This window comes from Rhincodon typus, chromosome 2 (genome assembly GCF_021869965.1).
Source record: "Rhincodon typus isolate 14 chromosome 2, sRhiTyp1.1, whole genome shotgun sequence".
NCBI lineage: Eukaryota > Metazoa > Chordata > Chondrichthyes > Orectolobiformes > Rhincodontidae > Rhincodon > Rhincodon typus.
The window spans coordinates 139,316,964-139,333,141 of record NC_063333.1 but is presented as its reverse complement, the minus strand read 5'-3'; the positions used below and the strand labels follow the sequence as shown (position 1 = coordinate 139,333,141).

Sequence of the window (16,178 nt, the reverse complement as noted above, 5' to 3'; positions counted from 1 at the left end):
ATTTTTGTTCTGAAGTCCTGAAGTGGGGCATGAACGCACAACCTTCTGGTTACAGTGTTATGAACTCATGTATGGCTGACCTAATTCAGCAGAGATAATGTGGTGGGTGGCATAGAAGTCACAATCGAGACTTTTAAACAATGCAGCTCCATTGTTTACACTTATAATAGGCGTATACTATCATACCATTAGCCTGACTTCTATGGTGTAAAATTAACACAGTGCACATAGTAGTTAAACTATGAACATTTCCTTATTTTCACTGTGCTTAATTCAAAGAATTACAATAATTGTGTGAGAATGAAAAACAGCGTAAACTTCTAAACCAGGAACCACAAAATAGAATTAGCTAAAAGCTGTGTAATTTTCAAAATGAAGCAGGAGTACAGGTATTTCTCCTCCCACACATTTCGTTAACGCAAATTAGCTGTAATGCATTTGATGGATAGTGGACGCTGTTTAGACAATGCAAACTTTCTGCTGTGAAGGTAGATTGATTTTCTATAGCGATTTCCCTATAACACGATTTTCTACAGCACGATGTCACACAAAAATGCAACTATTGTGCTATTGGAGAAATACCTGTACACTTCAATCATTGTACAATCCCAAAGATATTAAATAGGTCTGAAATTTAAAAAAAAGCACACAAAGCTTTGTCCCTTATAAAATTAGATGATGAACATGACTGATAGAACATTTGTGCTGCTGATGAAGAAAATATGAATATTACCTTACAACAGGCTAATACATAGACTCGTGATCATTATCCCTACACCTTTCAATGGTCTTCAATATCTTTTACATCAGTATGAAAACAATCTGTATTTTGGCAATATTGCAGAAGAGTTTTCTACCAGAGAAACATAGTTCTTGGCAGAGGTTGTCAATCCATGATGTTTTTACATCTTTTCAGTATCTCCCCATTTGTTGCAGTTAATGCACAAGCTTATTCATAGCCACTTTTGTAGCTTACCCTCCTCTCCATTTCCTTTGCTTTTCCCCTTTCTCCCCATCTCTCAAGATGTATTCATATGACAAATGTAGCACCAATGTCAAGCACTGTCACGTTGCATCAACGCTATAGTTGTCATGTGAATGTAAGCTAAATCTAGAGTCAGGGTACAAGCCGTCACAGACACAACTCCATGTTTGCACAAAACACACTTAGGGCCAAATTTTACCTGCATTAGCGAATAGGTTATTGAATAAGTTAAATTCAGTCTTTAGCAATTAGAGGGCTGGAGAACATCTTTACACTAACATTTATGCATGTAATAAGAGCTAAATTTGCCTTTGTAATGAACTTCTCATCTGTGCCTAATGACTGCTGAGGTCACCCAGTACCAGGTCCCAGGAAATATGGCAGCAGATAGAATCCAATTAGGAAAGGGGTTGGGATTATGTCAAGCCTGGATAGTGCTGCCAAGCTAATCAATTTATCTAATTCAATTCTCATAGATACTTGTTTCTAAGCAGAAATCACTTGCTCAATAGAAGGAGTATTCTGGATATAGAGTCAGAGTCATACAGCACAGAAACTGACCCTTTGGTCCAACTTGTCCTTTCCGACCAGACATCCCAATCTGACCTAGTTCCATTTGTCAGCATTTGGCCCATATCCCTGTAAAACCCTTCCTGTTCGTATACCCATCTAGATGCCTTTTAAATGTTGGAATTGTACCAGCCTCCACCACTTCCTCTGGCAACTCATTCCATACACATACCAACTTCTGTGTGAAAAAGTTACCCCTCAGGTCTTTTTTAAATCTTTCCTTCTCACCTTAAATCTAGCCCTCTAGTTTTGGACTACCCCACCCCGGGGAAAAAGGCTTTGGCTATTCACCCTATCCATGCCCCTCATGATTTTATAAATCTCTATATTTTGATCTCCCCCAGCCTGACAGCAGCTAACCCAAAAGAGACCTGAATGGAAGCTGAGAGCTTCCTAGAATGCATGACCCAGAATAAGAAACAGTAATGCATTTATCCACAGAGTTAATGTGGGCAGCATCTCAGTCAGTTTCAGTTAACACCTGCCAGCAAGTGTCACTTGGCAGTAACCATGAATATTGTATACAGATGGTAGTGGTGAACCCAGACGGTCTCTGGGCTATTAAAGTGACTGGTTGGTCTATGAAAAGAAAAGGGGCAAAAAAAGACTTTAAAAAGAAATAATTTATCATTTGTTACAATCAGTAGTTTAGGCATTGATTTTGAACAAAATAGTTTCAGAACCTTGATGCAATTCTGGCCTACAAGCAAGCTAAAAATTTCACTGTTAAGATTACAGCAGTTAGTAAAATGATAATGGTCATGATATCAACTGTTCAGATTTAGTTTTCAACTTAAAGACCGAACAATTAATTACCATGTTGCAACTTAAAACGTCTAAGCTTGATTTGCTGAGGAAGAACATTTTATGTGCAGTTGTTTTCATTTCCAGTGGCCTTGTGACAGTAGCTTAAATTTTTCTGCAGGAGTGTAATTGGAAAATTACATCCAAAATTCATGGGGCTAATTCCCTTCTTTAATTACAAAAATAAAAATTTCATGTCATTTGACCATCATTCAGGCATAACAGCACGTCCACATAACATATAATTGTTAATACTTCTCAATTTCTAATGTGACTCCCACTGATGCTGCAAAAATGCATTGAATGAAATGGAAAATGCAATGGAACTCTCAGGGAGGACCAAGTTTAACCATTTGCTCAAGGAAAAAGCAATAAGACATTAGAACAATTACTTTGTTTCCTGTTCTGTCAGTTTCGCATTATGGCAGGAAGTTCAAGTGTCTAATTGTTTAGCATTAAGACAGCGCCGTTTTAATGAATTACGTCATGTTTGAGCATAGGGACTGATAGATGAATATAAAAGAGGAGGAAATTCAGGTGCAGTGCATTCATGTATGGAACACACTAGTATCTAGGTTTCTCTGATCATTGATGGTAAATATTTATTTCATGTTCCAGTTACCCATGCCACTGCACACAACTACACAAGAAATTCTACTCCAGTGTCCAGATTACTAGGCACCTATCAGGACATAGATTAATTTGTGAAAAAAATTTTGGTACTTACTTTGGATGTGTAAACTGGTCAATAAGGCTGACCTTCTCCACCAGGTCACCACCAATATTTCGCACCAAATCGTAGAAATCATTTTCTTCATATCCTTCTTTTGGAATCCAAAAAGAGATGTCATTTACTAATGGTGGGTATTTGCTGAGGGGCTGAAAAACAAAATTGATTTGAAATTAGTTACGAACAGAAAATGATGGAAAACCTTGACAGACAAATCTGTGGTTGGAGAAACATTGTTCATTTCAGGCCAATTCAATTGAAAGATATTAGAGACTAAGTTGTTTTTAAAGCAAGTATTGAACTAGGGAACAAAAACGGTGGTAGTGGAATGTGGAGCAGTAGGAAGAGGAAAGAACTAAGGAGAAGGTCCACTTCCTTTAACTCTTTCACAGACTTTCCTCTTTGTTTCCCCCACCACCTTGATCCGTAACCCTGTTCCTTTCCTTCGATTTAAGTTTGCACATAAAGCGTTAATCACTCACTTGTTTCCTTTCAGCTCTGATGAAATGTCAAAACTGATCTAAAACCTGGACAACAAAATCTGAACCAGCAAAGACAAAACAGTAGAAATATTTAATTACACTTATTTTTATGGGCATTTGCATTGGAACTTGTAATAATGTAAAGTCCATTTTGCACAGTGCCCTCTGAAAGGGAATTGAGAATTGTTTGAACAGGGAAAGCAATTGTGCATCTTATTAACTAATTAGATTGAAGAACTCTTTAGACAGATACAGCAATATAAATATCAAAATAAAGCTTATTTACCTCATCTTTCAATTTAAAAAATCTTTTAAAACTCCTATAATATTTAAAATGTCAAGGAATTAGACTTGTCACTCTTAAGAGTTAACTTCCAGTGCCAGAATTTTTTTTTGACAGCAATAAAGACTTATTATGCTGATGGGCTCACTTTAATTAATTTCACTGGCCTGTTAAGCTGTTTCTCTCAGAACTGATACTGCTTGTTCTGCTGAATCTTTCCCGCATTTACTGTTCTTATTTCTAATTTCAAGCAACTAGAATACATACATGACATTCTTAAAAATAAGCCACATTTTTAAAATAAATGAGCGATCTTCACTCCCAGTAAATAACAGCTAGGTATGTGATCTTTGTACTTCTTCAAATGTGAACCCTGCACAACTCTAATGCTAATCGAGCCATAAATGGTGACCATGGCTTCAACTCTCAAGGCTCTAATCTGTAGATTTATCTCCCTAACCTTTCAGTTCTTCGACCTCTATTTCCTGCTTTGAGTTACTTTTTTAAAACCAAATTCCTTGAATAAGCTATTCATCCTCTATCCAAAAATGTCTTTAGATGGCTCAGTGTCCAATTTTGTTTGCTAATGCTCCTGTGATATGCATTTTGAATGTTTTACTATTTTCACAGGTACTATATAAATGTAAATTGTTGACCTAATTTTGTGTTTATACTTCTGTAATGGTTTTGAACTCATATTTTCTCTATTTCATTCATTTAGTTTACAGAATGCATGTCAAGGTTGATACATATTCTCTGTGTCAGTTCACTGTTTTATATTCTAAATCAACTGAATGATCAAATTCTAAATTGGCTAAATTTACCTCAGCCCTTTGTCTGAGGCCTGAACTAATTCAGACATCAAAGCGAATAAGCAATCAGGTCTCTACTTAATGAATCTTGGCTTGTTTACTATCCATGCATGACTGAATAGAGCTTTATCCTTTCCTATCTCTCTACGCTATTTTTATGTGGTGTGTATAAAAGTAATGAGGTGCAAAAGAACCAACATGTAACAAGCCTGCGTAATTCCATTTCAGTGGCTCACTCTGCTTGCTCCCACATAAAAAAAAATCCCCAATGAGTTTAAATCAACAGACTTGTGCCCAATAATGACTGATATACAGAATATTTTAAACATTCCTCTGATTGCTTCTTATTTTTTAACTCTGTTGCATCAATGAAGCCTGGTTTCACCACACTGATAGATACACAATTGAACAATTACAAACGTGAGGCCCCTTTCCAACAAACTCACCAACAACATTCGGTCACATCTCCTATCATTGGATGGCATAAATTCTTGTTCTGTTTTTAACACATTCTTAATTAATTATTGCCTAATTGTTACAGTTTGCATTGCATCAATTAAAAGTCCTTAGGTGGATTTATTTCAGCAGACAGTGTCCTTAGCAAGTGTTACTGGAATAGCATCACCACTTTGGAGAAAAGGGCTGAACATAAGTCCTTTATGCAACACAATTCTCAGAATTCAGACTCAGGAATTTTTTAGACCTGAGGGAATACTCACATTTCCTGGAGGAAGATCTACAAACTATTAGAATTCTTTAAAATAAAAGGCAAAATACGGCAGATATTAGAAATCTGAAGCAAAAACAAAAATTTCTGGAAAAACTCAGCAGGTCAAACAGCACCTGTGAAAAGAAACAAAGTTATCAGTTCAGCTCAATGACTTTCATCAGAGCTGATCGCTGATAAAAGGTAATTGACCTGAAACATTAGAATTGCTTTAAAGCTGAAATCATATTTTTCTGGCAAATTAAGTGTTTGAAATGGGAGTTCAAAATGAGAAAAAAATAAACATTACAACTGTATGGAGAATTCTGTTTTAAACCAATGCATAGAAAATATTCCTAATTTTATCTTCACAATAAACATTCTTCAAGTCAGTTGTGATGTATGTTGGATCCCACTATTCCTCACCATTGATCATCATGTTGTGTGAATTAGCTAGGCTCTTGTCACCATGGGATGGATTTGTTGCTACCATCCTTGCTTTCAGTTGGGACCCACAAGGGCCTGCTTTGTCAAGTTTGGTAGAGGAAAGTCACAAATCTAACAAAGGAGGTCCTTGTCTTAAATAAAAGGTATTTTATTGCATGACAGTTGCATGCATGACAAGTTACATTGGTATGATCTGAAGAGACCAACATAAAAGATCTAGCACCTTCAAGACCTGGAACTGTTCCCTTCACCCAATTTCTTATGACATCATCATACTGTGTGGAGTTTAATGAGCTCTCCAGTATTAACCAAACACCTTGTAAAACAATTGTTACAGAGATAGTAGGAACTGCCGATGCTGGAGAATCTAAGATAACAAGGTGTAGAGTTGGATGAGCACAGCAGGCCAAGCAGCATCAGAGGAGCAGGAAGGCTGACGTTTCGGGTCGAGACCCTTCTTCAGAAATGGGGCAGGGGAAGGGGATTCTGAAATAAATAGGGAGAGAGGGGGAGGCGGATAGAAGATGGATAAAGGAGAAGATAGGTGGAGTGGAGACAGACAGGTCAAAGAGGTGGGGTTGGAGCCAGTAAAGGTGAATGTAGGTGGGGAGTTAGGGAGGGGATAGGTCGGTCCAGGGAGGACGGACAGGTTGAGGAGGGGGGATGAGGTTAGTGGTAGGAGATGGGGGTGGGGCTTGAGGTGGGAGGAATGGTTAGGGAGGCAGGGATGAGCTGGGCTGGTTTTGGGACGCAGTCGTTGGAGGGGAGATTTTGAAGCTTGTGAAGTCCACATTGATAGCCTTGGGCTGCAGGGTTCCCAAGCGAAATATGAGGTGCTGTTCCTGCAGCTTTCGGGTGGCATCATTGTGGAAATGCAGGAGGCCCAGGATGGACATGTCGTCCAAAGAGTGGGAGGGGGAGTTGAAATGGTTCGCGACTGGGAGGTGTAGTTGTTTTGTTGCGAACCGAGCGTAGGCGTCCCACAAAGCGGTCCCCAAGCCTCCGCTTGGTTTCCCCGATGTAGAGGAGGCCACAACGGGAACAGTGGATACAGTATACCACATTAGCAAATGTGCAGGTGAAGATCTGCTTGATGTGGAAGATCTTCTTAGGGCCTAGGATGGGGATGAGGGGGGAGGTTGCAGGGAAAAGTGCCGGGGGTGGTGGGGCTGGAGGGGAGTGTAGAGCGGACACGGGAGTCACGGAGAGAGTGGTCCCTCCGGAAAGCAGATAAGGGTGGGGAGGGAAAAATGTCTTTGGTAGTGGGGTCAGATTGCAGATGGCGGAAGTGTCAGAAGACGATGCGTTGGATTCGGAGGTTGGTGGGGTGGTATGCGAGGACGAGGGGGATTCTGTTTTGGTTGTTATTGCGGGGGGGGGGTGAGGGATGAGTTGCGGGAAATGCGAGAGACACGGTCGAGGGCATTTTCGACCATTGCGGAGGGGAAGTTGCGGTCCTTGAAAAACGAGGACATCTGGGATGTCCGGGAGTGGAATGCCTCATCTCGGGAGCAGATACGGCGGAGGCAAAGGAATTGGGAATAGGGGATGGCCTTTTTGCAGGAAGGTGGGTGAGAGGAAGCGTATTCTAGGTAGCTGTGGGAGTCGGTAGGCTTGAAATGGATATCGGTTTCCAGGTGGATGCCAGAGATGGAGACAGAGAGGTCCAGGAAGGAGAGAGAGGTATCAGAGATGGTCCAGGTGAACTTAAGGTTGGGGTGGAAGGTATTAGTGAAGTGGGTGAACTGTTCGAGCTCCTCGTGGGAGCATGAGGCGGCGCCAATACAGTCATCGACGTAACGGAGGAAGAGGTGGGGGATAGGGCCAGTGTAGCTTTGGAAGAGGGATTGTTCCACGTATCCTACAAAGAGGCAGGCATAGCTTGGGCCCATGCGGGTACCCATGGCCACCCCCTTTGTCTGTAAGAAGTGAGAGGAATTGAAAGAGAATTTGTTGAGGGTGAGAATGAGTTCGGCTAAGCGGAGGGGGACTGGTCGGGCCTGCGGGACAGGAAGAAGCGGAGGGCCTTTAGGCCATCTGCATGGGGAATGCAGGTGTATAGGGACTGGATGTCCATGGTAAAGATGAGGTGTTGGGGACCAGGGAATTGGAAGTTTTGGAGGAGGTGGAGGTTGTGGGTGGTGTCATGGACATAGGTAGGGAGTTCCTAGACCAAGGGGGAGAAAATGGAGTCGAGATAGGTGGAGATGAGATAGGTGGAGATAAGTTCGGTGGGGCAGGAGCAGGCGGAGACAATGGGTCCACCAGGGCAGTCAGGTTTGTGGATTTTGGGAAGGAGATAGAAACAGGCGGTGCGGGGTTGGGGAATGATGAGGTTAGAGGCTGTGGGTGGGAGGTCACCAGAAGTGATGAGGTTGTGGATGGTTGGGAGATGACGGTTTGGTGGTCGGGGGGTGGGGTCATGATCAAGGGGGCGGTAGGAGGAGGTGTCAGAGAGCTGGCATCTGGCCTCAGCGATGTAGAGGTCAGTACGTCATACTACAACTGCGCCTCCCTTGTCCGCGGGTTTTATGGTGAGGTTGGGATTGGAGCGGAGGACTGCACGTTCTGCGGGGGAGAGGTTGGAGTGGGTGAGAGAGGTGGAGAGGTTGAGGCGATTGATATCTTGACGGCAGTTAGAGATGAAGAGGTCGAGGGAGGGTAGGAGGCCTTGGGGTGGTGTCCAGGAGGAGGGGGTGTGTTGGAGGCAGGAGAGGGAGGGTTAGGCTCATGGTTAAAGAAGTAAGCGCGGAGGCGGAGGCGGCGGAAAAACTGTTCAATGTCCAAATGTGAGCTGTATTCATCGATGTTTGGGTGGAGGGGGATAAAGGTGAGTCCTTTACTGAGGACTGACCGTTTGTCCTCAGTAAGGGGGAAGTCTGGGGGGATGGTGAAGACTTGGCAGGGCTGGGTGCTATCGTCTCCTCTGGAGCTGCTGGCTGTGGAGGTGGTGGGCGGAGCGATGTCGGCGGTGGGCGGAGCGACGTGGGCCAGTAAAGCTTGGAGGTCTGGGAGAGGGAGAGGGAGGCTCTGAGCTGGGGTAGGCTTAATTGTAGTATCTGGAGATGCCGGCGCATTGTAGTGAGTGTGTATTTCCGGAGTCGCAGGGAGAAATGCTTCTATAGGATATCAATGTTCTGAACGTAGCAGTCGTCACAGTTGGGGCCAAATTGGGAAGGCTTAAATTTGGCCCCAGTTAAGCCTACCCCAGCTCAGAGTAACATAAAGGAAAATCCTATGTTGTTGTACAAGTAAATTAAGGGTAACTTGAGAAAGGATAGGGCCCATGAAAGACCACAGTCGTAATTTGTGCATTGATCTGAGAATACTTTGTGTTAATGTTTACTACTGAGAGGGATGATGTGGGTATAGAAATCAGGGAGACAGACTGTGATATTCTTAAAGAAATTAACATAGACAGGAGGCAGGCTTAAAAGTAGATAAATCTCCAGGGTTAGATGAAATGTATCACAGCCTGTTGAATGAGATTGGGGAGGAAATAGTAGGGGCACTGGCAATAACTTTCACTTCTGCTCTGGCTACAGGAGAGGTGCCAGAAGACTGGAGGAAAGCCAATAAGGTACCATTATTCAGGAAGGGAGCAAGGGACAAACCAAGAAGTTACAGGCCAGTCAGTCTAACCTCTGTAATGAGAAGCCAATTGGACGCAATTCTCAGGGACAGAATTAATCTGCACTTGGAGAGGCTGGGATTAATTGAGAACAGTGAGCATGGTTTTGTTATTGGGAGGGCATCTCTGACCAACTTGATTAAATTTTATGAAGAGTTGCGCAGATTTGTAGATGATGGTAATGCCTTTGATGTAGTCTTGGACTCAGTAAGGCTTTGATAATGCCTCGCATGGGAGTCTGATAGAGAAGGTAAGAACCCATGGGATCGAAGGAAAGGTAGCCAATTTTATCCAGAATTGGCTGAGTGGCAGGAAGCAGAGGGTGATGGTTGAGGGTTGTTTTGTGACTGGAAGGCTGTGTCTAGTGGGGTTCTGCAGGGATCAGCGTTGGGGCCCTTGTGTTTGTGTTATATATAAATGTGAGAGGGTTCATCAGTAACTTTGCAGATTATACAAAAATTGTTGGGATGGTAAACAGTGAGGAGAATAGCTTTAGATTCCAGGAAAATGTAGATGGGCTAGTCAGATGGGCTGATCAGTGACAAATGGAATTCAACATCGCTAAATGTGAGCTGATGCACTTGGGCAAGAAAAACAAAGTAAGGGAATATATGATAAATGGTAGGACCCTGGGATGCCCCTTGCTGAGAAGGCCCTCGATGTGCATGTCCATCCATAGCTTAAGGTTGGGAGACAGGCAGATAAAATGGTTAAAAAGGTATATGGAGGCATAGAGTTTAAGGGCAGGAAAGTTATGCTAGAACTGTATAAAAGCTAGTTAGGCCACAGCTTGAGTACAGTGTACAGTACTGGAATCCATACAATAGAGGGATGTGATTGCACTGGAGAGGGTGCAAAGAGATTTGGCAGGATGTTACCTGGGTTGGAGAGTTTTAGTTATGAACAGACATTGGGCACACATTGGGGTGTTTTCCTTGGAGCAGAGGAGACTCAGCAGGACATGATTGAGATGTATAAAATTATGAAGGGTACAGACAGAGTAGACAGGAAGGAACTTTTCCTCTTGGTGGAGGGATCAATAACCAAGGGCACAGATTTAAAGTAAGGGCCAGGAGATTTTGAGGAAAATTTCAAGGAGATGTGGGGAAAAAGTCTTTCACACAGAGGGTGGTAGGAATCTGGAACGCACTGCCTATAAAGGTGGTAGAAACAGAAGCCCTCATAACATTTAAGAAATATTTAGATGTACATTTGCGATACCGGGGCATACAAACCTATGGGCCAAGTGGTGGAAAATGGGATTAGAAGTAAGGTAGTTGTTTTTGACTGGTGCAAAAATACAAGATCTCAAAAATTTCTGACAGCAGCCCAAAATGAACTGATCTGTAATGGGAAAGTCCTTAAATGCTGCCAGCTTTCAATCACACCCAGCACCTTGGTACCTTCCCATGCAAGTGCAGAAGATGCAACATAAGCCTTTCATCTTCTCTCTGATCAGTATCTGAAGCTTCAAACACTCCTCTGAGGTGAAGCAATGGTGTATGTTCTTGAGAGTTTTGTTTATCATTTTTGGTTTGGAGCTGAGAGCTGAAGGTGACCTTTGGACTGTGGTCAACAGCTTGTTTTTTGAAAAAAAGGGAAATTAACAAACAAATTGTTATTTGCCTACGAGGCCAGTCCTGGAAGTTAATTGTAGGTTTATCCTTGTTCATATCCTTGCATTGGTGTCCTCACAAACCAAACAAGATACAATCCCATGTGCCAGTGATGTTACGGATATTATAGAGTCTGCTTAGGTGAACTAGTCAGTTAAATCTCATTGTTTTTATTTGGATTTATTCATTAACTGTGTCAGTCTATTTTTGTGTGAATAGAGGCTAGAATTGAATAAGATTGGGTTTGAATAATTTACATGGATTATGTTACTTTATTGTTTAACTTTGCTCTGCTAAAGCTATTGTGTTATCAATCTTTTGTTTAAGCTTTAAAGCTGGTATCTGGTATCAGGTATCAGTTATTCACAAAGTTTGGTACTGGTTATTCAAAAAAGTCTGGTTGGGAACCATTATGATCAATTTTGAGGGTCATTGAGTACTTTAATTTTACCGTGTTATGAATACAGATGTAGGGAGACTGATTTGATTTGGTTTTCCATCTCCATGTCATAACAACTTATGTTTATTTCAATTTTGTATATAGATAGAGTCATAGAGATGTACAGCACGAAAACAGACCCCTCAGTCCAACACATCGATGCCGACCAGACATCCTTTATTAATCTAGTCCCATTTGCCAGCAGTTGCCCTATATCCCCTCTAAACCCTTACTATTCTTATACCCATCCAGATGTCTTTTAAATGTTGTAATTGTACCAGCCTCCACCATTTCCCCTGGCAGCTCATTCCATACATGCACAACCTTCTGTGGAAAAAAGTTGCCCCTTAGGACCCTTTTAAACCTTTCTCCTCTCACCTTAATCCTGTGTCTTTTAAATTCATACTCCCTTACCCTGGGGAAAAGACCTTGACTATTCACCCTATTCATGCTTCTCATGATTTTATAAACTTGTATAAGGTCACCCCTCAGCCTCCTGGGGCAGGATAGCCCCAGCCTATTCAGCCTTTCCCTATAGCTCAAACCCTCCAATCCTGGCAACATGCTTGTACAAAGAACAAAGAAAATTACAGCACAGGAACAGGCCCTTCGGCCCTCCAAGCTGCGCTGATCCAGATCCTCTATCTAAACCTGTCGCCTATTTTCCAAGGATCTGTATCCCTCTGCTCCCTGCCCATTCATGTATCTGTCTAGATACATCTTAAATGACGCTATCATGCCCGCCTCTACCACCTCCGCTGGCAACGCGTTCCAGGCGCCCACCACCCTCTGCATAAAGAACTTTCCACGCATATCTCCCTTAAACTTTTCCCATCTCACCTTGAAATCGTGACCGCTAGTAATTGAGTCCCCCACTCTGGGAAAAAGCTTCTTGCGATCCACCCTGTCTATACCTCTCATGATTTTGTAGACCTCAATCAGGTCCCCCCTCAACCTCCGTCTTTCTAATGTAAATAATCCTAATCTACTCAACCTCTCTTCGTAGCTAGCGCCCTCCATACCAGGCAACATCCTGGTGAATCTCCTCTGCACCCTCACCAAAGCATCCACATCCTTTTGATAATGTGGCGACCAGAACTGTTTGCAGTATTCCAAATGTGGTTGAACTAAAGTCCTATACAACTGCAACATGACCTGCCAACTCTTGTATTCAATACCCGTCCGATGAATGAAAGTATGCCATATGCCTTCTTGACCACTCTATTGACCTGCGCTGCCACCTTCAGGGTACAATGGACCTGAACATCCAGATCGCTCTGTGCATCAATTTTCCCCAGGGCTTTTCCATTTACCATATAGTTCGCTCTTGAATTGGATCTTCCAAAATGCATCACCTCGCATTTGCCTGGATTGAACTCCATCTGCCATTTCTCCGCCCAACTCTCCAATCTATCTATATTCTGCTGCATTCTCTGACAGTCCCCTTCACTATCTGCTACTCCACCAATCTTAGCGTCATCTGCAAACTTGCTAATCAGACCATCTATATCTTCCTCCAGATCATTTATGTATATCACAAACAACAGTGGCCCCAACACGGATCCCTGTGGAACACCGCTGGTCACAGTTCTCCATTTTGAGAAACTCCCTTCCACTACAACTCTCTGAAATAAAGGGTCTAGGCCCGAAACATCAGCCTTTCTGCTCCTATGATGCTGCTTGGCCTGCTGTGTTCATCCAGCTCTGCACCTTGTTGTCTCTGTCTCCTGTTGCCCAGCCAGTTCTCTATCCATCTAGCTAGTACGCCCTGGACCCCATATGACTTCACGTTCTCCATCAGTCTACCATGGGGAACCTTATCAAATGCCTTACTGAAGTCCATGTATATGACATCTACAGCCCTTCCCTCATCTATCAACTTTGTCACTTCCTCAAAGAATTCTATCAAGTTGGTAAGATATGATCTTCCCTGCACAAAACCATGCTGCCTATCACTAATAAGCCCATTTTCTTCCAAATGTAAATAGATCCTATCCTTCAGTACCTTCTCCAGCAGCTTCCCCACCACTGACGTCAGGCTCACCGGTCTATAATTACCTGGATTATCCTTGCTACCCTTCTTAAACAAGGGGACAACATTAGCAATTCTCCAGTCCTCCAGGACCTCACCTGTGCTCAAGGATGCTGCAAAGATATCTGTTAAGGCCCCAGCTATTTCCTCTCTCGCTTCCCTCAGTAACCTGGGATAGATCCCATCCAGACCTGGGGACTTGTCCACCCTAATGCCTTTTAGAATACCCAACACTTCCCCCCTCCTTATGCAGACTTGAGCTGGAGTAATTTAACATCCATGCCTAACCTCAACATCTGTCATGTCCCTCTCCTCTGTGAATACTGACGCAAAGTACTCATTAAGAATCTCACTCACTCATTTTATCTCTTTTCTGAACCCTTTCGAGTTTCACAGCATCTCTTCTATAGCATGGAGACCAGAATTGAATGCAGTATTCCAAAAGTGGCCTAACCAATGTCCTGTACAGCCACAACAATGACCTCCCAACTCCTATACTCAATGTCCTGACCAATAAAGGGAAATGTACCAAACACCTTCTTCACTATCCTATCTACCTGCAACTCCACTTTCAAGGAACTATGAATCTGCACTCCAAGATCTCTTTGTTCAGCAACACTCCCCAGAACCTTACAGTTAAGTGTATAAGTCCTGCCCCAATTTGCCTTTCCAAAATGCAGCACCTCATATTCATCTAGATTAAACTCCACCTGCCACTCCTTGGCCTATCGACCCATCTGAACAAGGTTCCATTGAACTCTTAAGTTAACCTTCTTCATTGTCCACTACAGCACCAATGTCAGGTATGGACAGCAGGGATTGAGTTAGTCCCTAGAGGACTATAACAGCAGTAGGAGTATACTTAAGAGGGAAATCAGGAGGGCAAAAAGGGGCCATGAGATAGCTTTGGCAAATAGAGTTCAGGAGAATCCAAAGGGACTCTACAAACTCTACGAGAAAAGACCCACCTGGTTCACTAATGCCCTTTAGGGAAGGAAACTGCCATCCTTACCTGGTCGGTTCTACATGTGACTCCAGATCCACAGCAATATGGTTGACTCTTAACTGCCCCCTGGGCAATTAGGGATGGGCAATAAATACTGCCAGGCCAGCGATGCCCTCATCCCGTGAGTGAATTAAAAAAAGGGGAAATAAATAGCGATATCTTGAAAAGAGGCCTTATTACAGTGGTGGTGGCACTGGACGTTTTAAAACTCATAAAGATGGATAAATCCCCCAGATCTGATCAGGTGTACCCTAGAAATTTGTGGGAAGCTAGGGAAGTGATTGCTGAGCCCCTTGCTGAGATATCTATATCATTGATAGACACAGGCGAGGAAAACTGGACCCAGTCGTTCCACTATTTAAGAAAGGTGGTAAGGAAAAGCTGGGGAACTATAGACCGGTGAGCTTGACATCAGTGGTGGGCAAGTTGCTGGAGGCGATTCTGTGGGAAATGTATTTGGAAAGGCGAGGACTGATTAGGGATAGTCAACATGGCTTTAGGGGCAAGGAGCAGAGTAGGGTATTTGGCCCCTCAGGCCTGTTCTGCCAATGAATTTGATCATGGTTAGCATGACTGCAATCTCCAATTCACATTCCCACCGATCTCAATGACCTTTTGCCCCTTGCTTACCAAGAATCTATCCATGTCTGCTGTTGAAATATTCAAAGATTCTGCATCCACTGCCTTTTCAGGGTCCCTATGCCCAGAGTTGGACATGCTACAAATGTGCCACAAGAACTCATTTGCTAAAAAAAAACCTCTTTGGTGACTTTCTGACATATCTGTAAAACAGGTGGGAGTTTAATCCAGATCTTCTGGCCCAGAGCTACAGACACAACTATTGCATGTCAGGACCTCTGGACTGACGGTATACAAATAAATCATTTCAATCAACCTGTTCAAACATGTCTGTGACACACACCCAAGGGCAGCTGGACTTGAACCCCAACCTCTCTTCAAAATTTATTTTTCATCAACTCGCTCAGACATGTTATTGCAAACCTCCTTGGCAGTTAGAACTTAAATCCAGAACCTCTGGCTCAGATGTAGGCCATTGAGAGGCCAGTGTGCCACTCTTCTGTTCAAGTTGCAGTTTTAAAGAAATGTTTATACCTGGAAGTGTGATCCCACATACCGAATGGCTTTTCTTACAGCAAATCACCTGTGGCAATTTTCACCTTTGAAACGCATTACCATATATAGCAAAATGGTCAGCTGTTAATGACTGGCCAATTAACAGCCTTGAGCCATGCATAGTACGGGTGAGCCATGTGATGCCAACCTTAGCATTAGCTGATGTGAAAAAAAGGACCTGCACCATTTTTAAAGGGCTGTTGGAACCTACATTCAGTCCTGCTTTGGAGGCTGCAAGTGACACAGCAGCAATCCTGAGAGGAAACTGAGGGCTGACCACTGTTGGATGGGAGATCTTCAGGGCTGACCGTTGCTGACTTAAAACCAAGGATTGGTGCACATCTGATCAGTGAAGGAGACAGTAAGGAGGATCCATAGGCTTTCTGGAGTGAAGACTACAGTTGGCTCCATGGTCTAGCGATGCCTCCCTATTGGTTTTCTTTTAGTTTATGTGGAAAGGTGAGAGCTACTTTTCTGAAGAGATGGTAAAACTGAAAAGGA

At 43.0% G+C, this 16,178-nt stretch overlaps 1 protein-coding gene across 4 annotated transcripts in view; it reads right to left on the bottom strand.

The window, feature by feature from the left end:
• Nucleotides 1-16,178, bottom strand: part of fars2 (phenylalanyl-tRNA synthetase 2, mitochondrial) — a 290,463-nt gene that overhangs the window by 98,513 nt on the left and 175,772 nt on the right. For all 4 annotated transcript variants that reach the window (XR_007265638.1, XM_048617041.1, XM_048617034.1 and 1 more), the window contains one exon: nucleotides 3,087-3,238. Coding sequence is in view for 3 of the 4 variants with exons in the window: in XM_048617041.1 (XP_048472998.1) it covers nucleotides 3,087-3,238 (152 nt within the window). In the remaining variant the exon portion in view is untranslated. The remainder of the gene's footprint in view (nucleotides 1-3,086; nucleotides 3,239-16,178) is intronic.